The 14,913-nt window shown below is 37.3% G+C and overlaps 1 protein-coding gene across 3 annotated transcripts in view; it reads left to right on the top strand.

Annotated features, from left to right (window-relative positions):
* LOC150099333 (extracellular matrix organizing protein FRAS1-like) overlaps positions 1 to 14,913 on the top strand; it is a 1,385,483-nt gene that overhangs the window by 881,935 nt on the left and 488,635 nt on the right. For all 3 annotated transcript variants that reach the window (XM_090403569.1, XM_090403568.1, XM_090403570.1), the window contains one exon: positions 5,729 to 5,977. In XM_090403569.1, the coding sequence (XP_090259695.1) occupies positions 5,729 to 5,977 (249 nt within the window). The remainder of the gene's footprint in view (positions 1 to 5,728; positions 5,978 to 14,913) is intronic.

Below are 14,913 nucleotides of genomic sequence, written 5' to 3'. Positions count from 1 at the left end.
GCTTTTCTGTTAGCAAATTCTTCGATGACATTGTCAAAATCTGTTTCATAGTAATGTAGGTAATTCTTAATCAAATTTTATTTAGAAAAACTCCTCTCACAACAAGCAACACTTACAGCAATTGTGAGGAAAATTTGCAGTAGTATTACAATATTTGAAACTGAGTTCTCGAGACTGTATTTTAGAATTAACTGTAAAAGTTCAAAAAAGGTTCAAAGTGCTGCCTGGGGCAGACCGCCCCCCCCCCTAGCTACTCCACTGCCTACGGTTCTTCTTTATGAACTGGTCAATAACATCGTCATAAAAAGTTGGTTGTAACTTAATTTTCCCAAGCAACACACACACTTGTAAAGGCTGGCTGAAGCTCACTGGCTAGAGCTACTTTGACTGCATATGGCCTTGTGTTTAAGATGATGTGAAGGGAGCGGAAATCGACATGCTCGTGCATGAAATCACAGTGCCGCAGCAAGGACCTGGAAGCGCCTACAACCGAACAAGCCAAGGTATCTTTGACTAGATGAGCAAGCATCGGCCTTCGACACACAACGCAAAGCTCAATTATTGCCGGATAAGCTTAAGACGTCTTCCGTCTACAAAATAAAAACCTAAATGGAATGCATTTATAAGCATTCCATTTATAAGCATTTCATTTATTAACAAATAAATATTACTTCTTTCTCAATTAATGAGCTTGCGCAGCAAGCATGGAGAATTTGCCACTGAAGCTTACCAAAATCACCAATCATGTACTTTCATATATATATATGAAAGTTTTCATATGGCTAGCCACAACTCAGGTGATCACTTCATGATCACTCTCACCTACTGGATTGAAGTGCGTAACCCCACTCACAATTACATTCTCTGATGAAATGATCAGATCTAAAACTTGCGATCCTTGCATGCCCTCCTTTACTCCCAAAGACAATTATCTCTCAAGGACTAAAAAAAAGTAATTTTCCTTGTTCCCACTAAGGAATTAAGTTTCTTTATAGGAGTATAGATTCATTCTGATCTATAACACTCAGCCATCCAGCCTGGTTGGCCGAGTGGTTAGTGTATCCGCTCTCCAGCCAAAAGGCTGCAGGTTTGAGTCCCACTGTGGGCTTGGATGTTTGTGATTGTCCCTGAAAATACTAGTGGGAGTGGTGGGCGGTAGATGGTGTTGGTGTAGTTGTGGTTCATTGTAGTTGGTGGATTGTGGGTAGTGGAGATAGAGAGTTATAGAGTAGGTGCCCTCCCTTGATGAGTCTTTGGACTCCCTGGAGGTGTCATGTAATAATAATAATAATACTCCGATAATGGAAAATCACCCATAATAATCACCCGTCCTCTGTTCACTAATCCAAGATTGTTTATACATTTCTTCATCACCTCCCTTCACATTCCCTGGCTTATAGCAAAATCCAACTAAGTATCTCTTCCTGTCAACCTGCATCTCACCCCACACTGCCTTAAAACCATTGCCACTATTTCCCTCCTTCATGTTTACCTTATGTGGACATAATTCCCCTCCTATCATTAGCAGCACTCCCAACCCTTTTTTTCCTTTCTATCATCATGAAAAACACTGTTCCCTTCCATTTCTATTCCCATTAGATATTATCTTTATTCAACCATGTATCACTTAATCTAATGATTTTGGAGTAAATAAATTCAATCTATGAAGCTATTTCATCCTCCCTATTTCTGATACCCCTGGTATTTGTAAATAAACACAGGGGTTCACTTTTAGGTCTATAACCAAACCTACCCAAGCCACTTGTTGGTTGTGATTATCCCATCACACCTGCCTTGCTCATTCACCTTTATCACCATTTATCCATATATCTGTCAGTCTCAACTATCCACTCATCCTGATTCAGTCTGTTCCTATGCTGATCATTCACACACACATATATATATATATATACCTTCACTAATACTTCCAATATCCACTCTTCCATTAGCATTAAGGCAGTCATTAATACATGCAGAAATGATGTATATTGGAACATCAACAACAAAAATTACTCTTTTTAGTTATGGAGCCTCCTTTGTTTACTAACTTGTAGACTTAGTAATTTATTAAAAATTTTTTTTTGTATATGAGAGAGTAACAAATCAGACATATCTGGATAACTTTTAAGATCGATGGTGATATTTAGTGCAGAATTTAAAATTATGCCAAAAAGGCAATGTGAAATTGGAAACAATATCAAGACATCATATATATGTATATAGAAACAATTTTCTTGCATGTATTAGTGATGCTTTCTGTGGTATTTTTAGTTGGGATTTTGTAGAAGTATTTTTTTCTTCAAAATGACTGCATTTGTTTATTTTTTCTTTCATGATTAATGAGAAAGAGGAACTAAATTACCCAGCTGTTGATAGAAAGTGGGATGTAAAAGAATTTGTGATCAGATCACCCACACAAAGAGAAAACCCAGGCTCTATGTCCATGTGGACCATGGCAGTGGCATGACTTCCTTTATATGAGGGTTGTTTGAAAAGTTTGGTAAATTTCCAATACACAGCGACACAGTTTGTTCATACAAATGTTGGTACGTATCATCTTTTTCATGATCCCTGGCAATTTGGCAAACATTTAAAATGACCCCGTTCACATTTTTCATAAAAATGTAGAAAAACAAGTTTTGTGCAGTGGTAAAAATTTTATTTGTACAAGTAGACAGCTGCACAGATCAAAGCCAAGTTACATGCAGTTCATGGCGACTCTGCACCAACATTAAAGACTATTTATTTTTGGATAAATGAGTTTAAACGTGGTTGTAAGTCCATCGAAGAGGAAGTGTGCTCCAGACACCTGAACAAGGTCACTACAAAGGAATTGATTGACAAAATCCATGGTATCATTATGGAAGACTGCTGAGTGGAAGTGCGTGAGATTGCTGAGATGGTAGGCATCTCAACTGAATGGGTGTATAATATCCTGCACTAAAAATTGCATATGAAAAAGCTGTGTGCATGATGGGTGTTGCGATTGTTGACTGTCAATCAAAAACACATGCGAAAAGACATTTCAATGCAGTGTTTGGTGATGTTTAATCGCAATTCATAGGATTTTTTTGCATTGATTCGTGACTGTAGATGAAGCTTGGATCTATCACTACACACCTGAGTCCAAGCTTCATCACCTCAGCTGACAAAATGGTCTTTGCTTTTTTCGGTGCTCTTTCACCAGGCGTTGTGCATGTTTTGACTGCTGAAAGAGCACCGAAAAAAGCGAAGACCATTTTGTCAGCTGGAAAGGTGATGGTCACTGTTTTTTGGGATTCCCAAGGAATTATCATGAGAGACTATTTGGAAAAGGGTAAGACAATAACAGGAGTCTATTATGCATCATTATTGGATCATTTAAAAGCAGAACTGAAGAAAAAACAGCTAAGATTGGCACACAAAAAAGTGCTCATTCATCAAGACAATGCACTGTCCCACACATCGGCCATTGCAATGGCAAAATTGCACGAATTGAGGTTCAAATAGGTTCCACATCCACTGTGTTCTCTGGACTTCGCCTCATGTGACTTCTTCTTGTTCCCAAACTTAAAAATTTGGCTTGGTGGGAAAAAACGTTCTTTGAACGAGGATTTCATCAAGGTTGTCAATGACTATTTTGCACAATTTGACAAATCCTACTTTTTAGATGGGATGAAAAAATTGGAAACTCGCTTTTTTTTTGAAAAAAAAGGTGATTTTTTTCAAACTTTTCAAACAACCCTTGTATACAATTTAGTAGAAGAAGTGGCCATAAGTTTATTTCCCTACATGTAGAAAATTTGTTTGTGGTGGAGAAAGACCCCCCCCCCCAAAAAAAGTGGTGTTTACCAATCAATGTGGACTCTAGACATCCATAAAGGGAGAATATGGTTTGTGTGTGTGTGTGTCAGTACTGCTTCAACAAGATCCAAAGCTTGCTCTGGTGTGAGTATGGTGTTCAGAGTAGCCTTGGGATTCCACTTCCAATCATTCATTACTTATAATGTAATGGGTATCCACGTGTGGCTCCATGGTGAATTGGAATCTCTGGTGTCAAATCCTTCATACTCAATTTCAGGGACCCTTACAAAGCTCCAACAAAGTTGAGAGTCCATTGGCACATTAATTGATACTAAATCTAAGAAAAAAAGTATTATAATGTACTTTCTTATACATTAGCTTTCCTAATACACCCAACAAGTGAACATCCTATCAGGAAAATGCCATCCTTCTCCATCCAGAAGGATTTTGAAAGTTCTTCAAAATCAGTTAAAAATCTCATTTCAGAAGATATCCTTGTTGAAAGATATCCTTAATATTCAGAATAATTCCTTTGTGCAACATTAATTGGGGGATACTATTTTACAGTATCCATCATTAAACATTAAGCCACTCTAGAAGAGTGATATCAGAACAGGATCTCCTTGATGTTCCACATGACAAGATTTGTTTCAAGCTGATAGATGAAGGAATGACAGCTGTAAGAAGAAGAACCATTCATCAGTATAGGGAATAGCAGTCTTTTTCCCATCAAGGAATATCATCCTTACATTTAGGATCACCAGACCTCCAACTAGTTTAAAAGCAGTCTGTTTGTACTGAACTATCAATCTCTGCATCCAGCATGCATTGAGATCCTTCAGATGCCAGAAATGTGATAATACTCAGACTGCCTATGATGGTTATGTTCTCTGTACCTGATGTGGGCAGTAAAGAGCACAAAAACAAATACTGAATGCACAAACAGTCTGTTTGTGCATTCAGTATTTGTTTTAGTTTTGAGGATAAACATCCCTTCTTACTCCTGAGCATATGCCAAAGGTTGGAAGAATGATAGTCTAACATTTGGTGTGCAATCAAACAAAAACCTCTCAACATTTCAGCAGAAAAAAAAATGTTTTCATGCTCTTTACTTAAGCAGTCCATAAACAGACCAAATCATTAAATCATTTTAATTAAATCATTAAAATCAGAATATTAAAAATGCAAATTTTTAATATTCTGTAGAGAGAGTTGAGTTTAACAACAGTTTGATATTTTCCTAGAGGAGAAAGACATGAATATCGCCTATCCATAATTCCCCCAAAAGAATAAGTCCCAGAGACATTAAGATCCTCTGCAGAAGTATAAGCTAGTATGCCTTTGCCTACAAGAAACTTATCTGAAACCTGGTGAGGAGCCTGTATTATGGTTTATCACTAGGAAACCATACCCAGTCTACACATTTACTAACTGCAGAATCTTTCTGCAGTTTTTTCTGCTTCTTGGAAACATCACTAAATTGTTATACTAAGAATGCTAGTTGAAAACTAGTTGCACAACATCAAAAGAAATACAAATACAGTAAATTTTCAACATTGTGAGCTCTCTCACAATAACAAACTACTGGAAAGTCGTAACCAATGTTGCATTGTAGCAGAGTTGCTTTTAAAGGAAATTTCCTATAGTGAACTGTCCACTGTTATAGACTATTCCTCTGGTCCTTTCCAGATCACTATAGTGAAGGGTGAATGCATATACAGAATCAAATTGTTATAGTTTCCGTATATGCATCTCTTTTGAAAGTATATTTATACTTGCACTCTGTCATGAGTCACTGATTTTTCTCAGAAGCAGTCCATAAACAGACCAAATAATGAATGTAAATTCTATTGCTGTCAGTTTTTCGTTTCTTTTTTTTCCCATGCATTACATACTTTTTGTAATCAATCTTCAAAAAAATTATATATGGTTTTTCTCGTTTTAGGATACTGATCTGAATTTTAGAGTATTTAGACCACCTGAAAATGGATCATTAGATATTCAGTCAACTGATGCAAACTATTCACCAGTTACAAGTTTCACCATGGCTGATATTTATGAAAACCTCATCAGCTACAAACACTTGGTTTCCAACACATCTTATGACAGATTTTGGTTTACTGTATCTGACAGTTACAATCGCCATTATGTCATTGAACGCGATGGAAGAAATGTGACACTTAGTGAACCTTCAGTAAGTTTTTTTTGCCTTATAAACTTGTGCAGTAATAAATTCAGTAAATGGTGCTTTTAATTTTAGTTAAGGATATGATAAAAAATCATTTTGTATGTCTGACTTTTGGTTTATTAATTACAATAATTTATTAAAAAATAAATTGCAAAAAAATATGCTCAGAAAATCCTGTTATTTAGAATATGGATGACATTAGTCTAAAATGCACTATTTCTGTAACTGGCTACTAGATGTGTGATAATCATAGCTGCTTTTTGTTATGATTATTTTTTATTAGGATAGTCACAGTTATTATTGTGAATATCCTAGTAGTCACCATAATAAATTTAAGAAAAATGTCCATTAAACAGTATTGCAATTAAGTACTGTATACCCACAGATGCGAGACCCTTTGACACTTCTGCACATGTCAGAAGAAGGAGAATCCATTCAGATATTAGGGTAATCAATGCGTTTCATGGGATGAGTGTTTATTATTATACGTCAGAAAATGAGCTTTTCTTTGATGAAAATTCTAGTTCTTAAAGTGGTAACTATTTTGCTTGTACAACAGTTAGAAAATTTATGTATAAAGCACGTGATTTCATGTGTTAGTGACCAATTCATACATCCTTTATTTCTTTCTTCCCCTTTGGCATTAATTGACTATTATTGGCAATCTGCCAAAGTCGCTTCTATGAAGTGTGGGCATACAATATAGTGTTAAAACATGTGCTGGTTTATCTGAGCAGCTTTAAAATAAGCTTAACCAGTAATTTCTTATGGTCAAATGGTCAAACTGCACATATGTTTTAGAAAGCAAGGACGAAAATATATTTCTTTATTTTTTTTTTGATATTATTATATTGATCGCATACAACACAAGAGATCGAAGGACCTATAAGCATATCAGTTCTTTGGGGCAGGGGACAGATGCAGATGAATATTGAGAGTTTTTTTTTTTTTTTTTTTTTTTTAAGAGTTCCAGATTATAGTTGTTTGGGAATACTTCATGAGGAAGGTTGTTTCAGAGAACAGAGGTAGATGGAATAAAAGGGAAAAATAAAATATAAATAGAAAGATGAATAGAAACTGAATCAGTGTGTTTGCAGTTGCACAGTGAAGGGGTGATGTAGCTGCAGCTCTTGTATTAACAGGTGCAACAGGAAGTGGAGGAATGATGGCTGCCAGTTCAGCAGAGCACTGACCATTAAAGTACCTACAGAATAGACATAGTGGTGAAACATTGCATTTGAGAGATAGATGCTGAAGTGAATCTGTAAGAGAGAGATCATCTATGAGCGAAATTGCTCTTCTCTGGACAGAGTCAATGATTTTTAGGATAGTTTTAGCTTTGCTACCTAAAACATGTGGATAGTATTCTAAGCATGGATGGATTTGGGATTTGTATATAGTGAAGAGTTGGTTGGGTGTAAAATAGTATCTTGAATGAAAACAAATGCCAAGTTTTTTGGAAGCTGAGAAAGCAATTGATGTGATGTGTTTATGCCAGGAGAGACTAGAAGTAAATGTTAATCCATGCAAAGAGATTTGATCTTGTCTGGTACCTTTGTGTATTACTAAGGATGAGGCTTTTGTAAGAGAAAAATGCAAGACTGTGTTTTGGTGGCATTAAAAGTGACAAGATTGTCAATGCCCCATTGAAGAATAGTATGCAGATCAGTGTTTAAAGCGCTAAATGTAGATGATCACATAGCCTGAGATGTAAGAGTACTGCATGTTTTGTCAAATGAGTAGGATGAATGGAGAGGACTGTTGTCTTCAAAACTGTTGATAGGATTGGTGAGTAGGACTGTGAGTAGGTAATTTATATACAGGAGGAAGAGGGTAGGTGATAGGGCAGAGCCTTTATGCACGCCAGCATTGGTGGTGAAGCTCGAAGAGAAGGAGCCATCCACTATGACTCCCAGAAAATGACCAAAGAGAAAACTGTTTGGCTACCCAATTACAGAGGTTGGCAGAGAGACCAAAGGATGGCAATTTGTCCTCAATGTCTGAATTGGTTGAAAGCTCTGGAAATGTTAAGAGCAAGCATGAGTTTCTTGGAACTTTTCCATGGGACATATCCAGTGGTGGGTGATGCAAGCTACCAAGGCAGCTGTAAATCTTGAATGGCAGAATCCTTATTGGTGGTCACTGATTAATTGATATGCCCCCTCTAAGTAGTGGAGAAATTCGCTGCTCATAATAATAATAATAATAATATTATATAATAAAATTAATAAATATAAATATTAATAAAATATTAATTGGAAGGTAGTTTGACAGTAGACCTATATCTTCCTTTTTTGGGATAAGATGGATATGAGATTGCTCCACGCATTGGAATGAGTATCAGCTATGTATAATAGATTGTAGAGACAATGCAGGACAGGTGTTAGCTCTGGAACACAATGTTTGAGAACAATTGGAGAAATACTATCTGGACCAGAAGACTTTAGTATCCAGATTATTTAGTAGTTTATTGTTATTATTATTATTAATATTATTATTATTATTATTACATTACACCTCATTGTGGGAGGGCACTCTACTTTACTAAATACATCTCATCCTCTCCACTTCTACCATCTATGCCATCTACTGCCCATCATCACCAACAACAGTATATTTTGTTTTTAAATTGCGTGTGTTCTGAAGGTTGATTTGTCTGTACGGTGGATGAAAAACCTGAGTTTCTTGGAGAAAAAACCCTGCTACCTTTTTCTCATCTATTTTTGTCTACATGGAGGCTACTTAGATTCCATTATGGTAAGAGGCTATTTCTCTTGATAACCTATGGAGGAGTTAGAAGAAAAGAATGATGCTAAGAGGTCAGTTTTATCTTTGGCTGAAGAAATAGTGGTACCATCAGGATGAGAGAGAGGGAGAGAGGTGGAAGTGCTGGTGAGTAGAAGTTGCATCCAACAACCTTAGCAAGGGACCAGAATGCACAGCTTCCATTTGGAGAGGAGGCAAGTTTTCTGCTGTTTGCCCTCTGTAAAATCTGATTTGGATTTACCGATGACTGTTTTGCATATTTTGCATGCCTTGGTACATACAGAGTATGCAGCTGGAGTTCTTGATGTAAGACAACTGTAGTCAACTGAATTTTTTCTTTGACTGCTTTGATACACTTTCTGTTGAACCAGGACTTGGAAAGTGAATGAGGAGTTTGGGTTGAATGGGGGGATAAAGACCTTCATGCCAGTGAGGATAATTTCTGTGATCCGTTCATAGCAGATGTTAGGGTCAGATGAGTGGAAGTAGTAGTCAGACTAAGGAAAGGAGGAGTAAAAATTCTGGGGATCATCCCATTTGCTATTTTTGTAGTGCCAGAGGATGCGAGATTGGGAGTAGTTGTAGGAATGGTATTCTCTGATGGAGGAGACATGTACAAGATTGTGGTCTGAGTTGCCAAGAGGAGTAGTGACCTGTATAGTGTATCTGGAAAGAGAAATGTTCAAAAAGAGATCCAAATTATTTGGAAAGTGAAGAGGGTTACTTATAGCAAAGACCTGCTTCTCATTTAGCTTGGTCAGTGGTGTTAGCAAAGGGGAGCCAGTTGGAATTGAGGCCAGTGAGATCATCTAGAGATGACCTCACTATTTGGATAGTGGGTTGCAGATGGTTGAGTTTCATAGAAAGGAATGTGAAGAGGTCTGAGTAGTTATCATTGTTTGGAGACTGATAAAATGGGGCAAGGAAATTTTGAGCACAGAAGGTCAAAAGTAGGAGTTCTAAATTAGCCTCTCTCTCTATGTTCACTGGGCATCTACAGATGCCGTATGGTCACTCTGATGCTCGATGATGTTCCACACCAGGCCTCGCCATGTAGTCCTGTTGTTTGCTTTTCTGGCAGCCTCAACTCTCTGAAGATCAGTCACTCCACACATGCCATCCATCCATCTCATTGATGGTCTACCCCTGCCGCTTTTTCCAGGAACTTTATCTTCTATTACTGTTCTGAGAAGTCCTCCTTCCATCCTTTCTATGTGTCCAAAATATTTAACTTTCTTCTGTCAATATCCTTAAGGAGCCTTAAAGTTCTGCTAATCTTTTCTAACACCCATTCATTTGTATGCCTTTCAGTATATGATATCCTCAACAACCTTCTGTAACACCACATCTCAAAAGCAGATATCGGTTTCTTATCTGACTTCTTTAGGTTCCAAGTCTCGCATCCATAAGTTGCTGTTGGAAAAACAACTGCATCTAAAATCCTCAACTTTGGAAGAAAAGCCAAAACAGCTATTTTTTCTGGCGTAGTTGATAAGTTAAGGGGATAAAAATCCCTTATTGTTTTTCGGCCAGTAAGCAAAACTAATCCTCAACTTTGTTCTCATGGAGATAGATCCATCCTTCCAGATTTTAGACAGGTCTCTGACTGTTGTTTTAGCCATTCCTAACCTTTTTCTGACATCTTCTGAACAGCAATTCTTCACATTAATAATGGATCCCAGGTACTCAAACTTGCTGACTTCCTCAACTCTTTCTCCATTAAGATACACTTGTTTCTCAAGAGCTTCTCTGTTTGTTTTTCCTTTGAGAACCATGATCTTTGTCTTGCTAGAATTGAGTTGAAGTCCTCTGTTATTACTGATCTTGTTAACTTTGTCAAGAATTAGTCCTAGTTCTTCCATGTCATTACAAAGGAGTACTGTATCATCAGCATACCTCAGATTACTGATCAATCTACCTCCTATCTTAATTCCTGTCCTGAGCTCATCCAATGCTGCACGCATGATGTCCTCTGCATATATACTAAACAAGTGAGGAGAAAGTAAACATCCTTGTCTAACTCCTTTTCCAACTTGAAGCCAGTCAGTCAGTCCATCACCTGTTCTTACTGTGGCTTCTTGTTCCTTATACAAGTTGGCTATCAACCTGATAGTGTGTTGAGGAAAACCCATTCTTTTCATTACTTCCCACAGTTTCACATGCTCAACACAGTTAAAAGCTTTAGAGTAGTCTAAGAAACACATTTCCAGAGGGAGTCTGAATTCTTTATATTTTTCTATGATCTGTCTAAGGCAAAGGATCTGATCTCTGGTGCCCCTACCTTTCCTAAAACCTGCTTGTTCCTCGGGCATCTCTGCTCAACTTTGGCCTCAATCCTATTTAGCATGATCTTTAATAAAATTTTGCTTGCATTAGATATCAAACTAATACTTCTATAATTCTTGCATGCCTTCTTATCACCTTTCTTGTGTAGTGGTATGAAAACTGACTTCTTCCATTCTCTAGGCCATGATCCTGTCTCCCATATCCTTGTAATCAATCTATGAAACACTCTTATCTCTCCATCCCCTGTGGCCTTAATTAACTCTGCTGGGATTCCATCTGCACATGGGGCCTTATTGCTGTTGAGCTGCTTAACTGCTCTTTCAACTTCATGCCTAAGTGGAGGAGGTTCGAAATCAAAATTTTCTTGGTGGGAGGACTCCACATTTTCTTTATCCACTCTGCTGTGCAGTTCCTCACAGTATTCTTTCCATCTGTTTTTGATTTCCAACTCTTCTGTTAGTAATGATCCATTCCTGTCTTTGATGACATTCAATTTAGGCTTAAACTTGTGCTTTAAGTCACAAACTAAATAAAACATCCTTTTATAATTATGCCTTCTCATCTGGAACTCTATTTCTTCGCATTTATTAGTATAGAACTTTTCCTTATCCTGCTTGATGGCTCTTCTGATTTCTCAATGTACTTGTATTCTTCGGTCCCTGTGTCTCTTTGTTTTTTCAATCTCTTTCTTTTGATTAGTTCCCATGTTGAATCTGATATCCATGGGTCTCTTGGTTTTCTTATTGGGCCCAGATACGTCTTCGCTGTATCCTGTATTATCATATTGACTCCTTCCCAAAGCATTTCTGGTGAGATTTCCTCATTGGTCTCCAAAAAATCATCCAGCCGAGTTGATGTTTCTTCTGTGAATCCACTAGGAATTACTCTAACATCCAATCTAGTGGAATGTGCCTGACCTGGAAGTTTTCGGAGTCTTAGTCTTACTTTGGCTCTTACCAGCTGATGGTCTGTACCACAATCTGCTCCAGGACAAGTATGCACATCAGAGATGCTTGTCTTCCACCGCTGGAGAGCCAGGATGTAATCAATCTGGTGCCTTGACCTATCAATGTTAGATGTCCAAGTATAGGTCCATCGTGGATGTTTCTGGAAGCAGGTATTGGTAATAACTAATCTGTTAGCATGGGCAAATTCCAACAGTCTTTCACCATGGGTGTTATGTTCACCCAGACCAAACATGCCACACTCCGGCCTGACTCTCATACTCTTTCCCACTTTTGCATTTAAGTCTCCTAAGATGTACAGTATGTCTCTCCTTGGTAGGCAGTCCAAAACAGTTTGTAAGTTTTCATAGAATTCTTCACTCTCTTCTTCAGGCCTATCCATGTGGGGTGCATAAACTACCACAATTGATACATTGGTAGGCTGAGCCTTAAGTCTAATGGAGAGTATCCTATCATTAATGAGGTTATAACCAAGAAGGCTTCTTGTCTGAGCTGTCTTCAGTATCACAGTTACCCTATGATGTTTTGAGTCACCACCTGAGTAAATAACTAGCTTACCATCCTGTCTTTTGAAGTGACCTTCTCTATTCCATCTGGTGTCTGTAATTCCCAAGATGTCAATTTTATACCTATCCATCTCTTTACAGACAATCTCAAGAGTACCCATCTGTAAACCCTGGACATTCCATGTGCCTATGTAAAATTCCTTTCAAGATGAAATAGCAAAATGGGAAAGATTCACCCCTAGCCCTCGAATACTCTAATAACATTGGGGGGGGGGGGGGAGGTAGCAAGAAGAAAAGAAAGAAGGAAAGAAAAAAGGGGAGGGACCAGTCTACAGATAATATAACCGATGTATATTACATGAAGTAAGGCATGGTCCAGCATCAGGTACCTCGGGTTTGCCATGCCCATACTCACTAAAGTGAGCCCTTGAGGAAAATTAGCCAACGCATAATAAATCAGGACCACATTTATACTTTTGGAGGCTCTAGTCGCAACATCACTATGAGGCCTCAAAAGAATAAGTCTATTTCAGTTAATCAAATTCATATGCATATTTTTTTTTTAGTTTATTGAAAATAAAAATCTTTTCCATAATAATTCATTTTAATAAAATAAAAACAGTACAACATTGGTATACATATATTTGCATTTAAAAATAGTATAAAAATAAATGATTGGAATGCCTTGCCTGAAAGTGTGGTGTCTGCAGAGAATTTGAGTCTGTTTAAAGCATGATATGATGAGCTGTGTGTGTGTGTGATAAAAGGAGCTCCCAGATGAGTCTTTGACTCCATGGGGTCTTGGGTAATATAATAATAATAATAATAAATCAGTTCAATTATTAAAAGAACACGTTAGACCACAGTAATAACTTTTAATTAATAAAGGTACAGATATTTCATACTAAAACTCCCAGAGGGGGGGCCCTGGCTCCTCCAAAGAAAAAGGAAAATAACACTAGAAAATTTTCCAAAAATCTTTCCCTAGTTAAAATTCATTTTTTTTTTAAATTTATGTTGTGTCGTGTCTTCTATTTCTATACTATATACTACTTATGAATTAGCGATCATTGCACATTGCAGATGCTCAGTCATAGGTTGTATGTGGTGCGTAGTGTGTATTCTCAAATTGTCTACTCAACTCGGGCCCCCCCTCCAAGATTAAATCCTGAGTGTGCTACTGCTAAAACCATCTTCAGTGTCACACAAACAGTTATAGGAATGGAATACAAGTAACGAACATTCAGTGGATCGCCTATTAAAATACAATTGTTGCTGCGATTGTTTCAGTATGAAATATCTGCACCTTTATTAATTAAAAGTTATTACTGTGGTCTTACGTGTTCTTTTAATAATTATACTATGCTACAGGTACCTCTAAAAATAAAAATCGGTTCAAATTTAAATTTAAAAAAATTAATAACTAAAAGTTGTTTTTTTTCTGTGGTTTTAGCAGATATATCTATAATTCTTGTTGATAAGCTTATACGTTGGTAACACATGACTATTAAATTATTTCAGAAAATTACAATATATACTAAATATTAATTAAAAGAAAACTTTAATCAATACTTCCTATATTTTGGCAATGTTACATTGCCATCTTCATGGGAACATAAAACTATGATAAGTGCATGCAGGCACTAATAATGAGCACATGAAGCCGAAGAGAGTAACTGTTGTTGGTCCTAGAGTCCTAAAGGTGTCCCCCCCCCAGCAGGCTAAATTGAGTTGTCTTGGCTAGTGGGCTAATGTTCTCATGATGCAAGCTTCCCAAATTTGGCACAGTCTCATGCACCTAAATTTATTGAGGTGTGGGAAGTTTTTTAGAGCTGACGCTGATTCCGTGAACAATCTTTCATATATATATTTGCTGCAGTTTAGTAAAATGGCTTTATTCCATCGTATTCTGTGGTGGGTATCCAGAGCATGGTCCACAATCCCAGAATGGCTATATTGGTGAAACCAGATGTAGTGTCTTTGTGTTCGGCTATCCTGATATTAGCTGTACTCTCTGTTTAGCCATAGTAGGACAGTTTACAGCTGCAAGGAACCTGGTATACTCCAGGTAGGCTAGGGGAAGTGGCTGGTCTTCGTTGGAGCGGATAAGGGATGCCAATTTTTTATATGTTTTGTAACAGGTCATCAGGTCATATTTCTTTAAGATTTTGGTTAACTTATCAGAGGTGCCCCAGATGTAAGGAATGATGATAGATTTAGTGTAATCTTTGTTAAAACCTGGGGGGGGGGGGGGGGCTGGTTTTAACATTTTAACATTTTCTGGATTTTTTGGAGATTGTAGCCATTGGTTAAGAACATGTTAAGGATGTAGTTTATTTCAGAGGTTAGGGCATTGTCATCTGAACAGATTAATTTTGCCCTGTTATATAGGGTTTTTATAACCCCATATTGTTGTGAG

This window comes from Typopeltis vanoorti, chromosome 14 (assembly GCF_054136105.1).
Source record: "Typopeltis vanoorti isolate ZY-2024b chromosome 14, IOZ_Tvanoo_1.0, whole genome shotgun sequence".
Taxonomy (NCBI): Eukaryota; Metazoa; Arthropoda; class Arachnida; order Uropygi; family Thelyphonidae; genus Typopeltis; species Typopeltis vanoorti.
The sequence above is the reverse complement of the archived record's forward strand: the minus strand, read 5'-3'. Positions and strand labels throughout refer to the sequence as shown.